The sequence below is a fragment of the Pyxicephalus adspersus genome, chromosome 6 (genome assembly GCF_032062135.1).
Source record: "Pyxicephalus adspersus chromosome 6, UCB_Pads_2.0, whole genome shotgun sequence".
NCBI lineage: Eukaryota > Metazoa > Chordata > Amphibia > Anura > Pyxicephalidae > Pyxicephalus > Pyxicephalus adspersus.
Genome location: NC_092863.1, coordinates 66,784,091 through 66,799,724, shown reverse-complemented (window position 1 = coordinate 66,799,724; position 15,634 = coordinate 66,784,091). Strand labels below are relative to the sequence as shown.

General features: G+C 36.3%; 1 protein-coding gene across 1 annotated transcript in view; it reads left to right on the top strand.

Moving 5' to 3' along the window:
* Positions 1 to 15,634, top strand: part of MAN2A1 (mannosidase alpha class 2A member 1) — an 87,790-nt gene that overhangs the window by 58,110 nt on the left and 14,046 nt on the right. Inside the window, exons 10-18 of the mRNA XM_072416099.1 lie at positions 465 to 650; positions 1,089 to 1,203; positions 2,196 to 2,263; positions 5,467 to 5,632; positions 6,289 to 6,519; positions 8,461 to 8,583; positions 11,732 to 11,843; positions 12,475 to 12,608; positions 13,706 to 13,847. Of these exons, the coding sequence (XP_072272200.1) occupies positions 465 to 650; positions 1,089 to 1,203; positions 2,196 to 2,263; positions 5,467 to 5,632; positions 6,289 to 6,519; positions 8,461 to 8,583; positions 11,732 to 11,843; positions 12,475 to 12,608; positions 13,706 to 13,847 (1,277 nt within the window). The remainder of the gene's footprint in view (positions 1 to 464; positions 651 to 1,088; positions 1,204 to 2,195; positions 2,264 to 5,466; positions 5,633 to 6,288; positions 6,520 to 8,460; positions 8,584 to 11,731; positions 11,844 to 12,474; positions 12,609 to 13,705; positions 13,848 to 15,634) is intronic.

Here is a 15,634-nt window from a genome sequence, read left to right as displayed (position 1 = left end):
TGTGTTTGGGCACTTTCACCTCATGCCTTCATTGTGGCCATACTTAAGGCATACTTCTAAAGGGCTATGCTAATGTGCCCTGAATGGCCATGTGTTCTCCAGTGTGAGGATTCTGCTCCAGTGGAGGAATGTTATATAAATCTGATTTCTGCTGTGTAGACAGTTTACCCTGTGCTTGTAATTGCTGGTGAGTGGTGATCAGACAAATTTTGCTCATAGATTTTTGACAGTGCTTTTTCTACTTTATATAATATCGGTTGTCAAGAATTGTCATCTCTTTTTAGTAGTATGTGAATTAAGTACCAGAAAAACTTACATAATACATTTATGCCTTAACATGTAAAGGTTTATTATATGTTAATTAACTTCACAGACAGAAGCAAAGTTGAGGCCTTAGCACTGAGATGTCTGACAATGGGAAACAATGTTTAGTTACCTGTTTTTTTTTTTTTTTTTACTTTCAGGTCAGCAGAAATACTCTATTCTTTAGCTATTGTACAAGCTCAGAGAAAGGGCAAACTGTCAGCATTTCCATCAGGAGAACATTATCAATTATTGACAGAAGCCAGGAGAAATATGGGACTCTTCCAGCACCATGATGCCATCACTGGAACAGCAAAAGACTGGGTGGTGGTGGATTATGGTACAAGGTAAAGAGACTATGTACATTTAAATAATAAGAAAATAAGCTTTTGTGTATTCCTGTAGAAAACATTTTCATGATGCCTGGCAGTATTTGACTGCATTGGTTTTCTTTTTACCTGGTAATCTTGCCCGTAACATACATCTGCCCTGGGGTGAAAACACTGCCCATACTGTTTAAATTTGACTTTGTCACCATGGGGTTGTACTGCATTATCTTTCCCACCTCTGTCTTCTCCATAACATAAAGGAAAAGATCTCTGTAGTCCTTGGAGATAGCTGGGAATAATTTGTGATAATTCAGCACAGAGAGTATAGGAAGTTATCGTAATGAATTGCAGCTGATATGGGGCATTGAGTGCATTGAAAAAAAAAATTAAACCTAATTATGTGTTTACATGATTTTTTTTCAGGTTTTATTTATAATTTTTTTTTTCAATATACAGGCTTTACCACTCACTAATGAACCTGAAGAAAGTGATAGTAGATTCAGCACATCTTCTTCTTCTGAAGAATAAAGACATGTACAGCTATAACCCCTCTGCTCCGTTCTTCAATATGGTGGGTTAGTGATTAAAGATAAATATCAGTATTTTCACATATCATTCTTGCCAACATACCTAGACTTGGGGTGGGTCTTTGGTCAGTAATGAATTATCACATATTCCTGCATAATTTTTAGAATTTAAGATGAAGATAATCTACAGCTTAATCTGCAATGTACTTTGTTCGCCTATAATTCTGGTAACTCAGGCTGCTGAGAACTGTAAACCTTTCAGCAATGCAATTACACTTAAACTGATTCAGTCACTAATTTATTTCCAAAACAAAGAAGTGCCTGCTTGGAGGTGTAATTCCAGCACTCCTCCTCGCCCCTTAAACTTTCACTGTTCTTATGAACTTCGCTGAAAAAAATATCTTCAGATTCAGCAGCAGTCCAGAATGTCTGTCTTCCTTCTGTGCATGTTGGTTCCATCTTCCAGCCAAAAAACATTGTGTATATTGTTAGTAGAGCAAGAAATGGCTAGAACATTTGTCAATGCTTGAAAACCAATTTTGCCTAAATGTCACAGGAGCAAACATTTCACCAATGAATACAGAGATGAAACTCTTATGGTAATGGTAAACTCTTCCTAACACCCATAGTCTTGATTGAGTGGTTTAATCAACTAGTTTAATAATTATTCAGTTGTTCTGAGTGAGGAAGATTCTGAAAACAAGATTTTCGGTGATACTTTTGGGTTGAAATACTGACCTATAGTACAAAAAAGTATATTAACTGCATTTTTGATATCTTATGAGCCATGAGGTATCTTGTAAAATTGAATTTTAAGGAAACCTGTACTGTTCCCTTTGTTATAAAGCTAAATCTATTTATGGACCTTCTTTTTCCTCTCTGATATGAAACATTTGCTCTCTAGATACTAATCATTTTCAGTGTTATACAATAATGCAAGAGAATACGAATAATCGTTATAGCAGGGGAATACAAATAATCATTAAAACAGGCTTTCAGAGTTACTTTGAGAGTTTATCCCTTTTTTATATTCTAGGATGAAGTGTCGAAAGCCCAGGATGCCTTACCTCAAAAGACAGTTATTAAAGTCACAGACCAACCAAGGTGAGTGCATATAAAATTATTTATTGAACTGAATAATATGCTTTTTCTTAAGTCCCATTACATTTATAGTATATAACATAAATAAAAAACCATGAGCGATCTCAATTTGACTGTAGCCACGCTTTTGTAATTTGTCTCACATACAAGCCTAATCAGTTTGTATCTGATAATGTATTGTAAGGATCACTTTATATTGAAAAAGATTCAGTTTATATCACATATTTATTTACATCCTTACATTTATTTTTACATCTACACATTAGGCTGTGTGTACACACAGTAAATTTTTTGTCACTAGATTTTTCAATATCGTCTTCAGTGACAGATGGTGAAAGATGAATGAATGAGTGTTGTACATACAACACTTCTGCAGTTCTATGGAGAAAGAGGGAGGACGTTGGGCAACCAGCGTCAACATGTAAGACGTACACACAAAAGATAATCTTTAGGCTTTAGTTTGTTTTTAAATAGACCAGAAGTTTTGAATTTCTGACTTTCTTAAGAAGAACATTTGGATTCCACTAGGGTTCTAATAGTTACTGCCACAATTGTGATCCTGCTTTGTGTAAGAAAAAAATCTGAAACTGGCTTCTCTGCCTATATTTCTGTTACAAGGAAATTTTAGGTTTTTACATTTTTTAAGAATGCCAACATCAACTGACTGGTATATATTTTCTGCCTATATTTTCCAGTAGTGGCATCTTAAGGATCTTACACATGCAAACATTTGTTGGCACTGGAAATTTACATTTGTTCTTTCATTTAGTACATGCACAGCATTAACACAAGGTACCAACCTATTATTATCCCTACCTATTACCCTTAAAGTCATTTCAGAAATCTGAATAAAGAAAACAAAACACTTCACATATGTTTGATCTGCATGATATCTACTTTTCCAGAGGTTTTTGCTAGGAATAATTTGTTTCCTCATAAGTTCCCATATGTTTGTTATTTCTTTTGATGGAACAGGTTACTGGTCCAATCTCAATTCATGTATTTTGTTTTGTGGAACTATTACTGTAGATCATGGTTCACTGAATATTAAAAGAAACTGTTTTCTAATGATTATCTTGCTGTCAGGAAATGCTACAAGAAATTTAAAAAATGCTGACATATGATTTAGCATTTATATGATGGTGCACTATGCATTGTACTGCAAATCATCAGAAGCAGACCGCTTTGAGAGTCATCATGCAGCATTTACCGGTTTGTGTCTCATGTTATCTGCAATGCTTTTTACAGTACATTTTTTTGGTACCATCTCTGAAAAAGCTGAAGATAATTTGCTCCATTTTCATTATTTCCTTTGGATATCGTAATAAAATATGTTGGCAAACAGGTAGTTGAATTTATTCTTTTTGTTTGATAGTATGGGTTTGTGTACAAAAAAAATTCTGGTACAAAAAAAAAATTCTTGTGAAGAGGTTTTGTCATGCATTGTACCATAATCGATCAGTAGGAGCCTGCAGTGAGATTAAGCTTCTTACTACCTGCATTGCCTGTACAGTTTTATTGAAGTTTGTACTTGAGCTTTGCAGCATATAGTTTGTCCCCTTTACAGCTGGATAAACTGTTAACAAGCCTGATCAAGTGCTTGCTTTCTCTACTGGCCTGTGAGTTTAATAAGGGTTTGTAACTTGTTCTGAATGATAGTCTGCTAATCCGCCAGTAAAGTAGATGTGATGGGGTATAGTATAGTATTAGTTTTACAAGCTCATAGAACATATTGGTGCATACAAGCTTGAGTTACCAATGTATCTAGGAAAAAAGATTTGCAAGCTTCCCCCAGCTCCGTGGCATTCTGCAAGTTGAGGGTGCATTGTATATTAGTTTGTGTGGACATTTTTTTGTTTAACTTGGGTGATTTCATGATTTATGCTGTTTTTATTTGTGTTGGAGATAGCTATAATTTCACCCTTTATACTGCTTTCTTGTGTTTCCCATAATAATGGCAAGAGTGAGCAATTAGTAGTGTTTGATCGCCTGCTTGATTTTAGGAAAATTGAGGAAGAAAGGGGATCACCTCAGTGTATAGTTCAGTCATGGATGCAGATCATTTGGTAAAAAGGTGAATAGGAATAGCCAGAAAGAAGTTCTCGGACAATAACTAATTCTTGTAGTGGTAAACAGGTACATCGCTAAAAGGAAGATCAGCTCTTGGAAAACAAGTATCATATAAAGTATGATCAGGCAGGTGTAAGTATGAAAGTGTCAGCTCTCACAACTGAAGGACTTCCCAGGGGGAATACTGGCTGGTACTAAACAATGACTACCTTTTTCTCCCAGAAAATTATCCAGGGATCAATTAACCAAAAAAGTGAGCAGCAAATATTGTACAGTACTGTGTAGTATGTTGGTGCTATATAAATACTGTTTGTTAATAATAATATTTATTTAAAATGCTGATGATACCACTATCAAGGGATATCTAGTCCTATCAACTGGGCAACAGAAAAGGGGAAGCGTTATGGGAATTCAAGAAAGAATTCTGAGAATTCAGTTTGTTGATTACCATTTGAATGGCATTTTTAGGTTGGTAAGTTTCTGGGAGTATCTGAATTTATGGTGTCTGTTAACACTTAGGGGTGTTGTTTGGCTGAGACCTGTTGCAACAAAAAGATCCCTAGACCTGTTGCAGCAAATAGATGCCTAGATCAGGCTGTCTTTTGTCTACCCTTGCTATGCTATTCGCATATTCTGATTTGTCCAGAAGACCCACCTGCAGGTTAGTAATGGCTACCAATAGCCTGACAATGATATATTGAGCATGTCCGCAATATGTGCTGCAGCACTGGTTTATCTCCTGCCTGCAGTGGATGCAGAAGTTCATTGTCTTCCAGAGATGTAGTCTGTGGCATGTCCTTAGTTGCCTCAAATTTCCTGGAGTGGAAAAGATTCCATCTATCCTACACACCAACCTTTAAAATCTTTCCTTACTGCATGTACAACTGTGAAAAATGAACAACCCTCTGGATTTGGATGTAAATTTAACCTTTTCTTCTTTCAAAAGGTAAACAAAGCAGCCACGTTATAAAACATGTTATTTTGATGGATCTTTTCACCTAATAGAGTGTTTAGAAAAGAAAAGCATCCAGTCTTGCTTATGCTTCCAGTTTTATGGATTCCTTCATTTATTTCCAAAGCAAAACACCTACACCAAAAAGAAATGCTTAACTTGTCCAATTATGTCTGTTTTACAGGTCTCTTGCAGTGTTTAATCCTTTCGAACAAGAGCGTTTGTCTGTTGTTTCTGTTTATGTAAGTTCTCCAAAAATCAAGGTAATGGATGCAGCAGGAAAATCGGTGAAAGCTCAGATCAGTGCAGTTTGGGATGGAGCGACTGTGGTTTCTCAGGAAATGTACCAGGTAATGAGTTTAGTGTTCACAATTGCAGTATGAGGTTTGTTGAGCTGACAAAGATTGTACACTGTACAAATGCATATATTGTAAGGAAATTGTGTTTGATCAGAGGCCTACAAAGCTGATTTTTACCATAGTAAAGTACATGATATATGTTTGAACATAATGTATACAGATATATATTGGGGGCAATTGCTACAAGTGCTTCTTGATGGCACACACATCTACATGCCCTGCACATGAAATTTTAATGTCTCACCATATGCACCTTAATAGCATGCGGTAGTATATTCCAATTCTAACGAAAGCATGTGTGTTTAAAAAAAAAAAAAAAAAAAGCATCTTAGTCATAGAGGGAACCCAGCCTTTTTGCCTGATCAGTAAAAGCCGAGATACTCCCTCAGATCTGCATATTGAGACAATTGTTCAAATAGGGGCATAGGTTTACTTCATTAAAAGAAAAAAATAAAACGTGTGTATGTGTGTGTATGTATATGTATGTGTGTATGTATATATATATATATATATATATATATATATATATATTATTGATCTGCCATAAAAAAAACACCATAATTGGTGAACTGCGACTGTAGGGTTGTGTTAAAAATTGTCAGTTACCATGTTACCATTAAAGAATGTTTTTTTTTTTTCTGCCCAAGGTTTCATTTTTGGCGCATTTACCACCTCTTGGTTTGGCTGTCTATCAACTGGTGGAATCTGAAAGTCCAGAAGCTGTGAAGGCAGATTATACCATTTTTACTAGAGGGAGAAGTAAAATCACGTCTGATGGAGTCTTCCATATCAATGAGTTGGATGACATTATCGGGGACTTAAGTTTAGAGAATTCTTATATAAAGCTTGGCTTTTCACAGAGATCTGGTCTTCTGGAGGTAATTGCTTTACAGATAAAACCTGTTATTTGTTTACATGTACACAATATGGAAAAGTTGACACAGCATGTTTCCCTATCCAAGACCTGGGTACTGTTCTAATAATATGGACATAAGTAGCAAATTGTCCGCTTACAGGGCTTGTATTAAAGGGAAAAACTGAAAAAGCTATGTGTATATGTTTGTATATTGTAATATAGGTGGTATGGGCACGTGTACAAACAACCTGGTCATTAAGGGACTTGGTCACTAAGCTTAGTCAACACAGACTGGTTTTTTTTTTTTTTTTTAAATGCTTATATATGCCCAAAGCATTTAAATTTGTTTATGGTAGTTTATACAAGCATTTAAAGGCTTTTCGAAGCAAGCCTAAAAGTCCATATTTCTTTTATAAATGTTTCTAGGCTTTTAAAGTAGACATTTAAAAAGGTTTAAAACATCTTTAAACTTTTCAATTTATTTTCAATGGAAGCATTTATAAATGCTTGCAAAGGCTTTCATTGAATTCAGTAGAGGAGTTTATATGCCTTTACAAGCAGTCAAATTTAAAATGCAGCAAGAAGCATTCTCCTAAATGCTCAAAAACATGCTGCCCATGGACTCCTTGGTGTCGAATACCCTATTGCAATGCATAGGAATTTTAAACATGGGCATTTAAAGCTGGGGAAACAGCCCGTAGCCTAAATGTGGAGCATAATGAAGAGCTGGCCCGCAGTGCTGTGGGCATGCAGCGCGCATTGGTGACAGGTTCACTGACTGCAGACCCAGATCGAGGAGGATCGCTACTCAAGATGAGGGATCGAATTGAGAAAAATGAAAGGGAGATTATACGCTGCAGTACACCTGGTATTAAGCAGGTGAGTAGGGAATGGCTATACAGTAGTTAAAAGCTTACTATTGCCACTGATGAGGTGCTGCAAAATATCACAAATGTATTGGAATCATCTTCCTGCATGCACACTTACTTTCACTTTATGTTAGTACTATTAAATTTGTTAGCAGTGTTTATACATTTATATTCTTCCTTGTTTTATCACCTGATGAAAACAAAAAAATTGGAATGAATTAGTTGTTTACACCATGAGGTATGTTACAGTTGTGTGGTATTTATGCAATGCAGTGTTTATTACTTCCCCATGCCACCCAATCCATCTTTACAGCGCAGTGCAATGCAGCTCACAAATGTATATTTGTATATTACATGGTCTTGCTCTGAAAATCATTCCTGTGAGACCTTTAATGCACTTACTGCCTTTTCCTTTTACGTGAGCCAACTAATGCAACATGCCTTGCATATATAAAAAAGCATGTCTTAGGGAGCTCTGTGTTATGGTGTGAATGGACCCTCAGGATTTTCTGGTCAACTTCTGGTCCCCCGACTGTATCATACAAATATGTAAGATTTAAAAGATGTGTGTTTCTTTTCCTACAATAAAAACTTAATTGCCCAATATTTAGCTTGGTTAATGAACCTTTCATATCACACAGAATAGTATACCTTTTGTTTTGGAGGAAACAAGCTTATAGCTTGTTTGAAGCTTAATTTTTTTTTATTACTTGAAAAAGCACAGTATACACAACATACCATTGTTAATACCCTCATATGTAGTTCAAAACGGATAGTGTTTGCCACCTATAGGTGTGGTTAATTTTTAAGTTTTCATTATTTTATTGGTCTCCCTTGTTTTTTCTTTAGCAAAGCATGATAATGAGTGTAATATACCCACCACTTGGAGCTAAGCTTCATGTGACAAATGATCAATAAAGCAACCTCATTTGTATTCAAATATCCAACATGCTGGATTCACATATCAGCTTAATGTGTTGGAGAGAAAAATGTGTATTGATATGTGTCATGTGTTAAAAAAAACTTGTTTTTCTTTTTTTTTTTGCCCTATGTTGTTGTTTGTAGATCTTAAATCTTTTGTTTTTCTTTATTAGAAAATGAAGAGAAAGGATAGTGGAAAAACCCACGATGTGAAAGTGTCATTTAATTGGTATGGTACAACAAGTAACAGAGACAAAAGTGGAGCCTATTTGTTCTTGCCTGATGGTGATGCCAAGGTATTTAACAGTTTCTATTTTTTCTAATATGATGCCAAACCTATCTCCTGTAAAGTCTTTGTGATAACTGTAGAGAAAAGCACGACCAGACTTAGGGAGAGTCACAGGCTAAATATTTTCATTGAAAGGGGTTAACAGCAGAGAAAGTGACAACAGATAGAATAGCAGTAAAAGCCTGAAGGGTTTAATCTTTTCCCTGTGCTATCCTAAACTAAAGCAGTGGTATAGGATATTTATAAGGCTGACATAAGAAGCCCAGGCACCTAATGATTTCGAGCCGGAACTATAATATGTAATATATTGAACATATTGCCCTACATATTCCACTACTACTATTCCTTTTTGTGTTTCTTATATTACTCTTATTTATTGATATAAGCAGGGTCAGTGATGGAAATCATTGGGCCACAAACAAAAACTAATTGTAAGACCCCTCTCTGCCCCTCCACGTGGCCTTAGTAGGATTATAATTAAAGTAGAACTCGAAAACCCTTACATATCACTTTCATCCAAAATCATGGTTAGACTAACTACTTGCAGTACAAGATTTCTTATCCTCTAACATCTACTCTGATGTTTTTCTGCATTGTGCAATGCTTATTCGCCGCAGCCTCCAGACTGAATGAGAGAATTGTTCTCAGTTCATGTTGTTGAATAGAATGCAGTATCTCAAGATTCCAGGTTTGCACAACCAGGAAGTAAAGTTACTGGCTCCCAAAAAATTTGATGCTGATGTCTTCATGAGAGGTTTTTTCAATACCAAGTCTATAAATACCCCTCACTTGTTCCAGGCCCTCATAGCAAAGAGAAATCATGTTTGCCAGAATTGAATGTTTTGTACATCAGTTTCACAGAGAGACAGACAGACATTTCATTCTACCATGGGTTTGAAGTACCAGCAAAAACAGTACATTGAACAAGTTGTGGTTTGTAGATATAAAGTTAGAGTTATAGTTTTTACAGGGGGTGCATACTTGTGTGTGTATGTATGTGGGTGTGTGTGTATGTGTGTATATATATAAATATATATATAAAACTTTTTTAACAAAAATATAAAACTATCATTTTGTTCCATTGATGTGTTGAAAGGCGTCTGTGTTCAGTGTTTACTTAAACTCATTTTTTGCTCTGCAGGCATTTTCATTCTGTGTGCTGTTACAAGCCCTTGTGTACCTCACCGGGCATGCTATTGTGTTTAGTATTACTTCATGTGCGCTGGCTGCTAAAGGGAAAAAAAATCCATCTGAACTTGCACATATCATTATATTTTCCTGGCAGCAGTTAATGGAAATAAGGGATTCCTCTTCACATTACTAACAGTGAAATGATTGCTTGCATAGTACATTTATTTAAAACAGCTCTTAGGAAAGGACATAACTTAATGTAGAACATAGCCTACAGTTTTATGTAGAGTTCAGTAGCATTACTGCTATTTTTACCTAAAATGCAGTCTATTCAATGATAAATCTGCTTGATCCCACAAACTGTGTAAAATGGTGGGTGTTTTTAAACTTTTTATGTAGGAACCTTGTTGTGTAATTCCTGTATTTCCTGTGAGTTTATCTTTCAACACTGGAAAGTCACGTTTTTAAAGAAAAGGTTTCATATGAAAAAAATTGTGAATTAAATAGAGAAGGCCTTTCCTTTTTTCATACTTCATTCATTAATGCCATGTAATTTGTTCTAGGGGTTAAACATATTCACAGAGTAATTAAATGCATACTACATACTCACAAGACTTTCAGGTCCTATCCACACTGCCATTCTTCTTGGTGAGCATGGTGTGTTTGTGATGAGGTGAAAGCTTACACTTGTACTTACAAGATGCTCAGTTTTAGTCTTTTGAGACCATAGAATGGTCATTTTGTTTATATATCAGTTTCCCACTTCTAGCATGCTGTGTAGGTAGGTTGTCATGTGAGTCTTAGTTTTCTTTTTGCCTCTCACGTAAAATTGTAACTGAGATATTGCCTGGTCATCAGTTGTTATAAGCCCAGTTTCTCTGGTCCCAACCCCAGGACTTGTAACTGCTTTATAGTGACATAAATTTTAATGTGACATTCCTTACTAATTGTTCCTTTGTATCATCACTCACATTTGAAGATTGGCCTGTTCTTGGCCAATTTTGCCATATTCTTTCTATTGATTTTATATAATTCTACTCCAAAAGATTACCATTGGCTTCAATATTCTCTGCTTTTCTTCCCATCGCATGTTTTACTGTTATCCTTTCACAGAGTTGCTTGTGGGTTTCTTTTGTCTTGCATAAACTACACCATGAACAGTATAGTACTTTACCAGAAATGGGATGTTCCAGATACACATGTACTCAAAAAGACTAAACATAGGGGACTATCTCACCAAACTATTGTTTGACTTTAGAAAATAATTGCCTTCGCTAGTTGGTAGAGTTTGTATTGTATATTCTGATGAAAGCAGTTCATTTGTTATTGTAATCAATATAAAAACACTTTACAGAATATGATTTCATGTTTGCCTGAAGGTGTCAAAATCTGATTATCAATGCCAAAAAATACCAAACACAAGTACCTTTTCAGATGCCATGTATCACGGTGTGATCTATCAGACATATCAGTTCTGATTTTTTTCTTTTTTGCTTCATTTTGCAGAATGCAGTTCTGTAATGGGTGAAATTGCTGACAGATAGAGGGGAACAGGGCCAAATTTGAATTAAAAGATGTGTCAGGATTTCCTTTTTGTAGCACCCTGTGTTTAGAGCAATAGGTTTTCTTTTCTGTGTCCTATATAGTTATATACATTTTATATATATTTTTATACATCAACCCATCCTGCTGCCAAACAGTTTTTGACTTTTCTCATTACTGTCACTTACAGTTTGTTGGTGGACAATATGTACAGATGCCTATGAGATCCTTTTCCGGCATGGATAGGATTATTCTGATCAAAGTTCACTTCTTTGCATATAGCCACTTTATCATGTGTCTTATATTAGTGCAAGTCTATTCATCTTTTGGAAATAACTGAAAACAATCTCCTTATTTTTTATAGAAATACCTCTCGTTGGTCTATGACAGGGCTCACATATTCATGCACAAGTTGGTTTCCCTTGTATGTAAGTTGTAAAAGTAAAGATTATAGCTGTTTAATATTTTTTTTTCTCTTTCAGCCATATGTTTCTGATGCACCAATTATACGAGTCACTCATGGAAACGTTTTCAGTGAAGTTGTTTGCTTCTTTAATCATGTAACACACACAGTACGACTTTACAACCTTCAGGGTAAGCATGTATGCCAGCTCTATGTTTGTATATGTTAAATGACATTACCTTCAAATACTTATTTACTAATGTTATCCGCTGCATTTACTCCAAATTCTCTCAGAGAGTCAGATAGGCTTAAGGAAGGACCAGCTGGATGGAAATAGAACTTATAGGTCTGGAATTTGGATACTCTTTGTAGGGAACCAATTCTCATATATATATATTTAAGGTTAATGGTCGTCTCCCCTTTCATCTATGACTGTCTTCGGGACCTAAATTTTGGCTAACCAGACCTAAACACTGTGTTCAGGGATAAAGGGGAAAAGGCACATTCTCCCTCATACCTAAAATACCAGTTGAACATGGCAGCATAGATTCATGGGTAAGGTGCAGATTGGTGGATTTGGTGCCCCATCAGAACCTATAACTTTGCATTTGCTCATTGTGTTTTCGTTTTACTTTAAAATAAAATTTCACAACTGATTTCTATAATGCATCTTGTTTGCTTATAAAATGTCCTTGATTACCTCCAGAGAATGATGCCTGCATATTTTGGAGTATTTTGCATGCTTTATAAGTTCATTATGTTTCACTATTATGTTTTTTTATTTTTCTATTAGATTACCATCTGATATTTTTATTTTCACAGGATTTGAAGGTCAGTCTCCAGAAATAACTAATATTGTAGACATCCGAGGAGAATCAAATCGTGAAATTGTGATGAGAATATCTTCAGACATAAACAGCCAAAATAAGTTTTACTCTGATCTAAATGGATACCAGGTATGCTATATTAAAAAGAAATGAACAACCTTGGATTATAAAGAGGGAAAAATATTGAAAAGCTCTAAGCACTAAATAGTTAAATGTTTATTTGTTTTTTAAATTATTTTATCTATGTCTGTGCATTTTTTTTATGCTGCCTCTCCTAAACATATTTTATCTGCAGCATCTTCCAACAAACATGATTCAAATTAAGGGTTCCAATAACATTTAATTTCATCAGCTACTATTTTTTTTTTTTGCTTTTAACGACATTGCAATGTTCTAGCATGCATTTTACATTTTTGTCATTTTCAGTGAAGCCAAGCAAAACACACAGGTGTAAAATGTGATTCAAATCTTTAGGAATATGTGACCGGTTATTCAGAAAAGGTTTTTTATACTCATATAAACAGAGAGAGAATGTCACCTTACCCATACAGGGCAAAGTGACAAGAGTTGGTTAAAGACCACTGCCTACCTAATTCCTATCTTCCCTGCATTTCCATTTAGTCTACTGGTCTAACCCTCCACTGTGTTAGATGGTGTTAGAGCTGACACAGCTTTGATGGTGTTTCCATGCTTATCAGATAATAATGTGTTACAAAAATAGAACACATGCTCTACTATAGGCAGATTTCCCAGTACTTCCAGCAGCTACCACTATACCACAGGCGAGCATAGTAAGATGAGTCATGGGCTAGTTAAAGACTGTCAATTTGCCTAAAAATAAAGCAGATATTCTTTAACAAGCCTTTTGTGGGGGCATCTTTGTGAATGGTATATTTGATGATATGCTCTCCAATCTGCCAGCTTCCACTTTAGGCGCTTAGGCAAGGGTGATGTCATTTGAAATTAATGCCATGAAGTTTTAAATGATCTCTCGCCAGTGCTGTTGCATAACACAATTGGAGCAAGGCCCATATAACCCATCTTTGCATTTTTGTAGCTTGCTAACTAAAAAATTTTTTTTAACATCTTCAGATCCCAACCCAAACTGCAAATTTCTTACCCTATATTACAAATTAGAACTGAAAAAAGACATTACAGAGTTTGAAACTTGAGAATGATTTTTTCTTTTTAGTACATTTAGTTATTGTAGTTCTAATTGTCCACAGATCCAGCCACGCAAAACTTTGAGCAAATTACCTCTTCAGGCTAATGTTTATCCAATGAGCACAATGGCTTATATTCAAGACAGTTCTAGCCGATTAACACTGCATGCTGCACAGCCTCTTGGGATTGCCAGTTTGAGAAATGGTGAGTAGATAATAGAACTTGACCTATTCTTTACTGTCTGACCTTTATGCCTTGACAATGTTTTTTTTTTTTTTTCCCCAGAAGTGACTTTGGCTAGAGTAATGGCCTGAAACTTAGTGTTTGTTCAAAATAGTTTTCATAGTATTACAGGGATAACCAGGTTTACTACAAAAATGTATGCAAAAAGCCCCCACTCCCCCTTTCTTTTTTATGTACAATTTTCCCTGTAAACAGTTGCTATATTTTGCACATTTACAGCAACCACATTTATTCCTATAGCGACTGCTAAAAGGGGATAAATGCTGGGAAATACTAGAGGCTGCCATGAATGAGTAGGGCTTTTCAATCAGAATCAATTGGAATGCAGCACACATATGTTCAGTAATAAGTGGCTGTTTTTTGGGCGAAAGGCTGTTCAGCTAGGGAATGTGGGTGTATGTGTGTCTAGATGCTATTTAAGAACAAATGTAGAAAATAATTGTTATCCTTTAAACTGGTAATTGCATCTGCATAGTTTCTGAATTTAATATCTATATAATCACGTGTGCATTATTGTTGGTAGGTGGCATTGTTTCCTCAATATTATTATTATTAATAAACAGGATTTATATAGTGCCAACATATTATGCAGCGCTGTACATTAAATAGGGATTGCAAATGACAGACTAATACAGACAGGGATACAGGAGGAGAGGACCCTGCCCCGAAGAGCTTACGATCTAGTAGGTGGGGGAATTTCACACACAATAGGATGGGAGATTAGTAGTGGTGGGAAGTAGTAATGGTTTCAAAAGACAGAAGAAGATGGGTAGGCAAATTTGAAAAAATAGGGTTTTGAGTGCTCTTTTAAATGAGCAGAAAGTAGGAGCAAGCCGGATAGGACGAGGAAGACCATTCCAGAGAGTTGGGGCAGCTCTAGAGAAGTGTTGTATCTGTGCGTGTGATGAGGTTATGAGTGAGGAAGTCAGTAGTAGGTCATTGGAGGAGCGGAGAGAGCGGCTGGGGGAGTATTTTTTTTACCAAGTCAGAAATGTAAGTGGGACAATAACTGTGTAGGGATTTGAAGGCAAAGCACAGGAGCTTAAATTTGATTCTAAGGTGAAATGGAAGCCAATGGAGAGAACTACAAAGAGATGCAGCAGAAGAGCGAGAAAGAAACTTGAAAGGAGCGGTCAGACAGACAGGAGGCAAACCAAGAGAGAGCCATGTCACTAATACCATTGGAGCGCATGATTTGTATTGGAAGGGGGTGATCAACAGTGTCAAAAACAGAGGAAAGATCGAGGAGAAGGAGCAGGGAAAAGTTGCCTTGTGACTTAGCTCTGATGAGGTCATTGGCCACTTTAATAAGGGCTGTTTCAGTGGAGTTGACAGCTCTAAAACCAGACTGGAGGGGGTCAAGGAGAGAGTTGGTGCTCAGGTAATGGGTGAGTCTTTTGTAGACAAGGCGTTCAAGAAGTTTGGAGACATATGGGAGAAGGGAGATAGGACGGTAGTTAAAGGGAAGGGAGGGGTCCAGTGAGGGTTTCTTTAGGATCAGGAGAATTATGGCATGTTTAAAAGCTGAGGGGTATTTACCAGTAGAAAGGGAGAGGTTGAATAGTTCGGTTAGGGCAGGGGCCAGGGTGGAGGAATGGGCACGGAGTAGATCAGAGGGAATTGGGTCAAGTGGACATGTAGTAGACGGAGATGATGAGAGAAGAGTTAAGACTTCGTCCACAGTAACAGGGCTGAGGGAGGCCAGTGATGATTTACAGGTGGAAGGGGTGGGTATGTTTGGAGTGGCT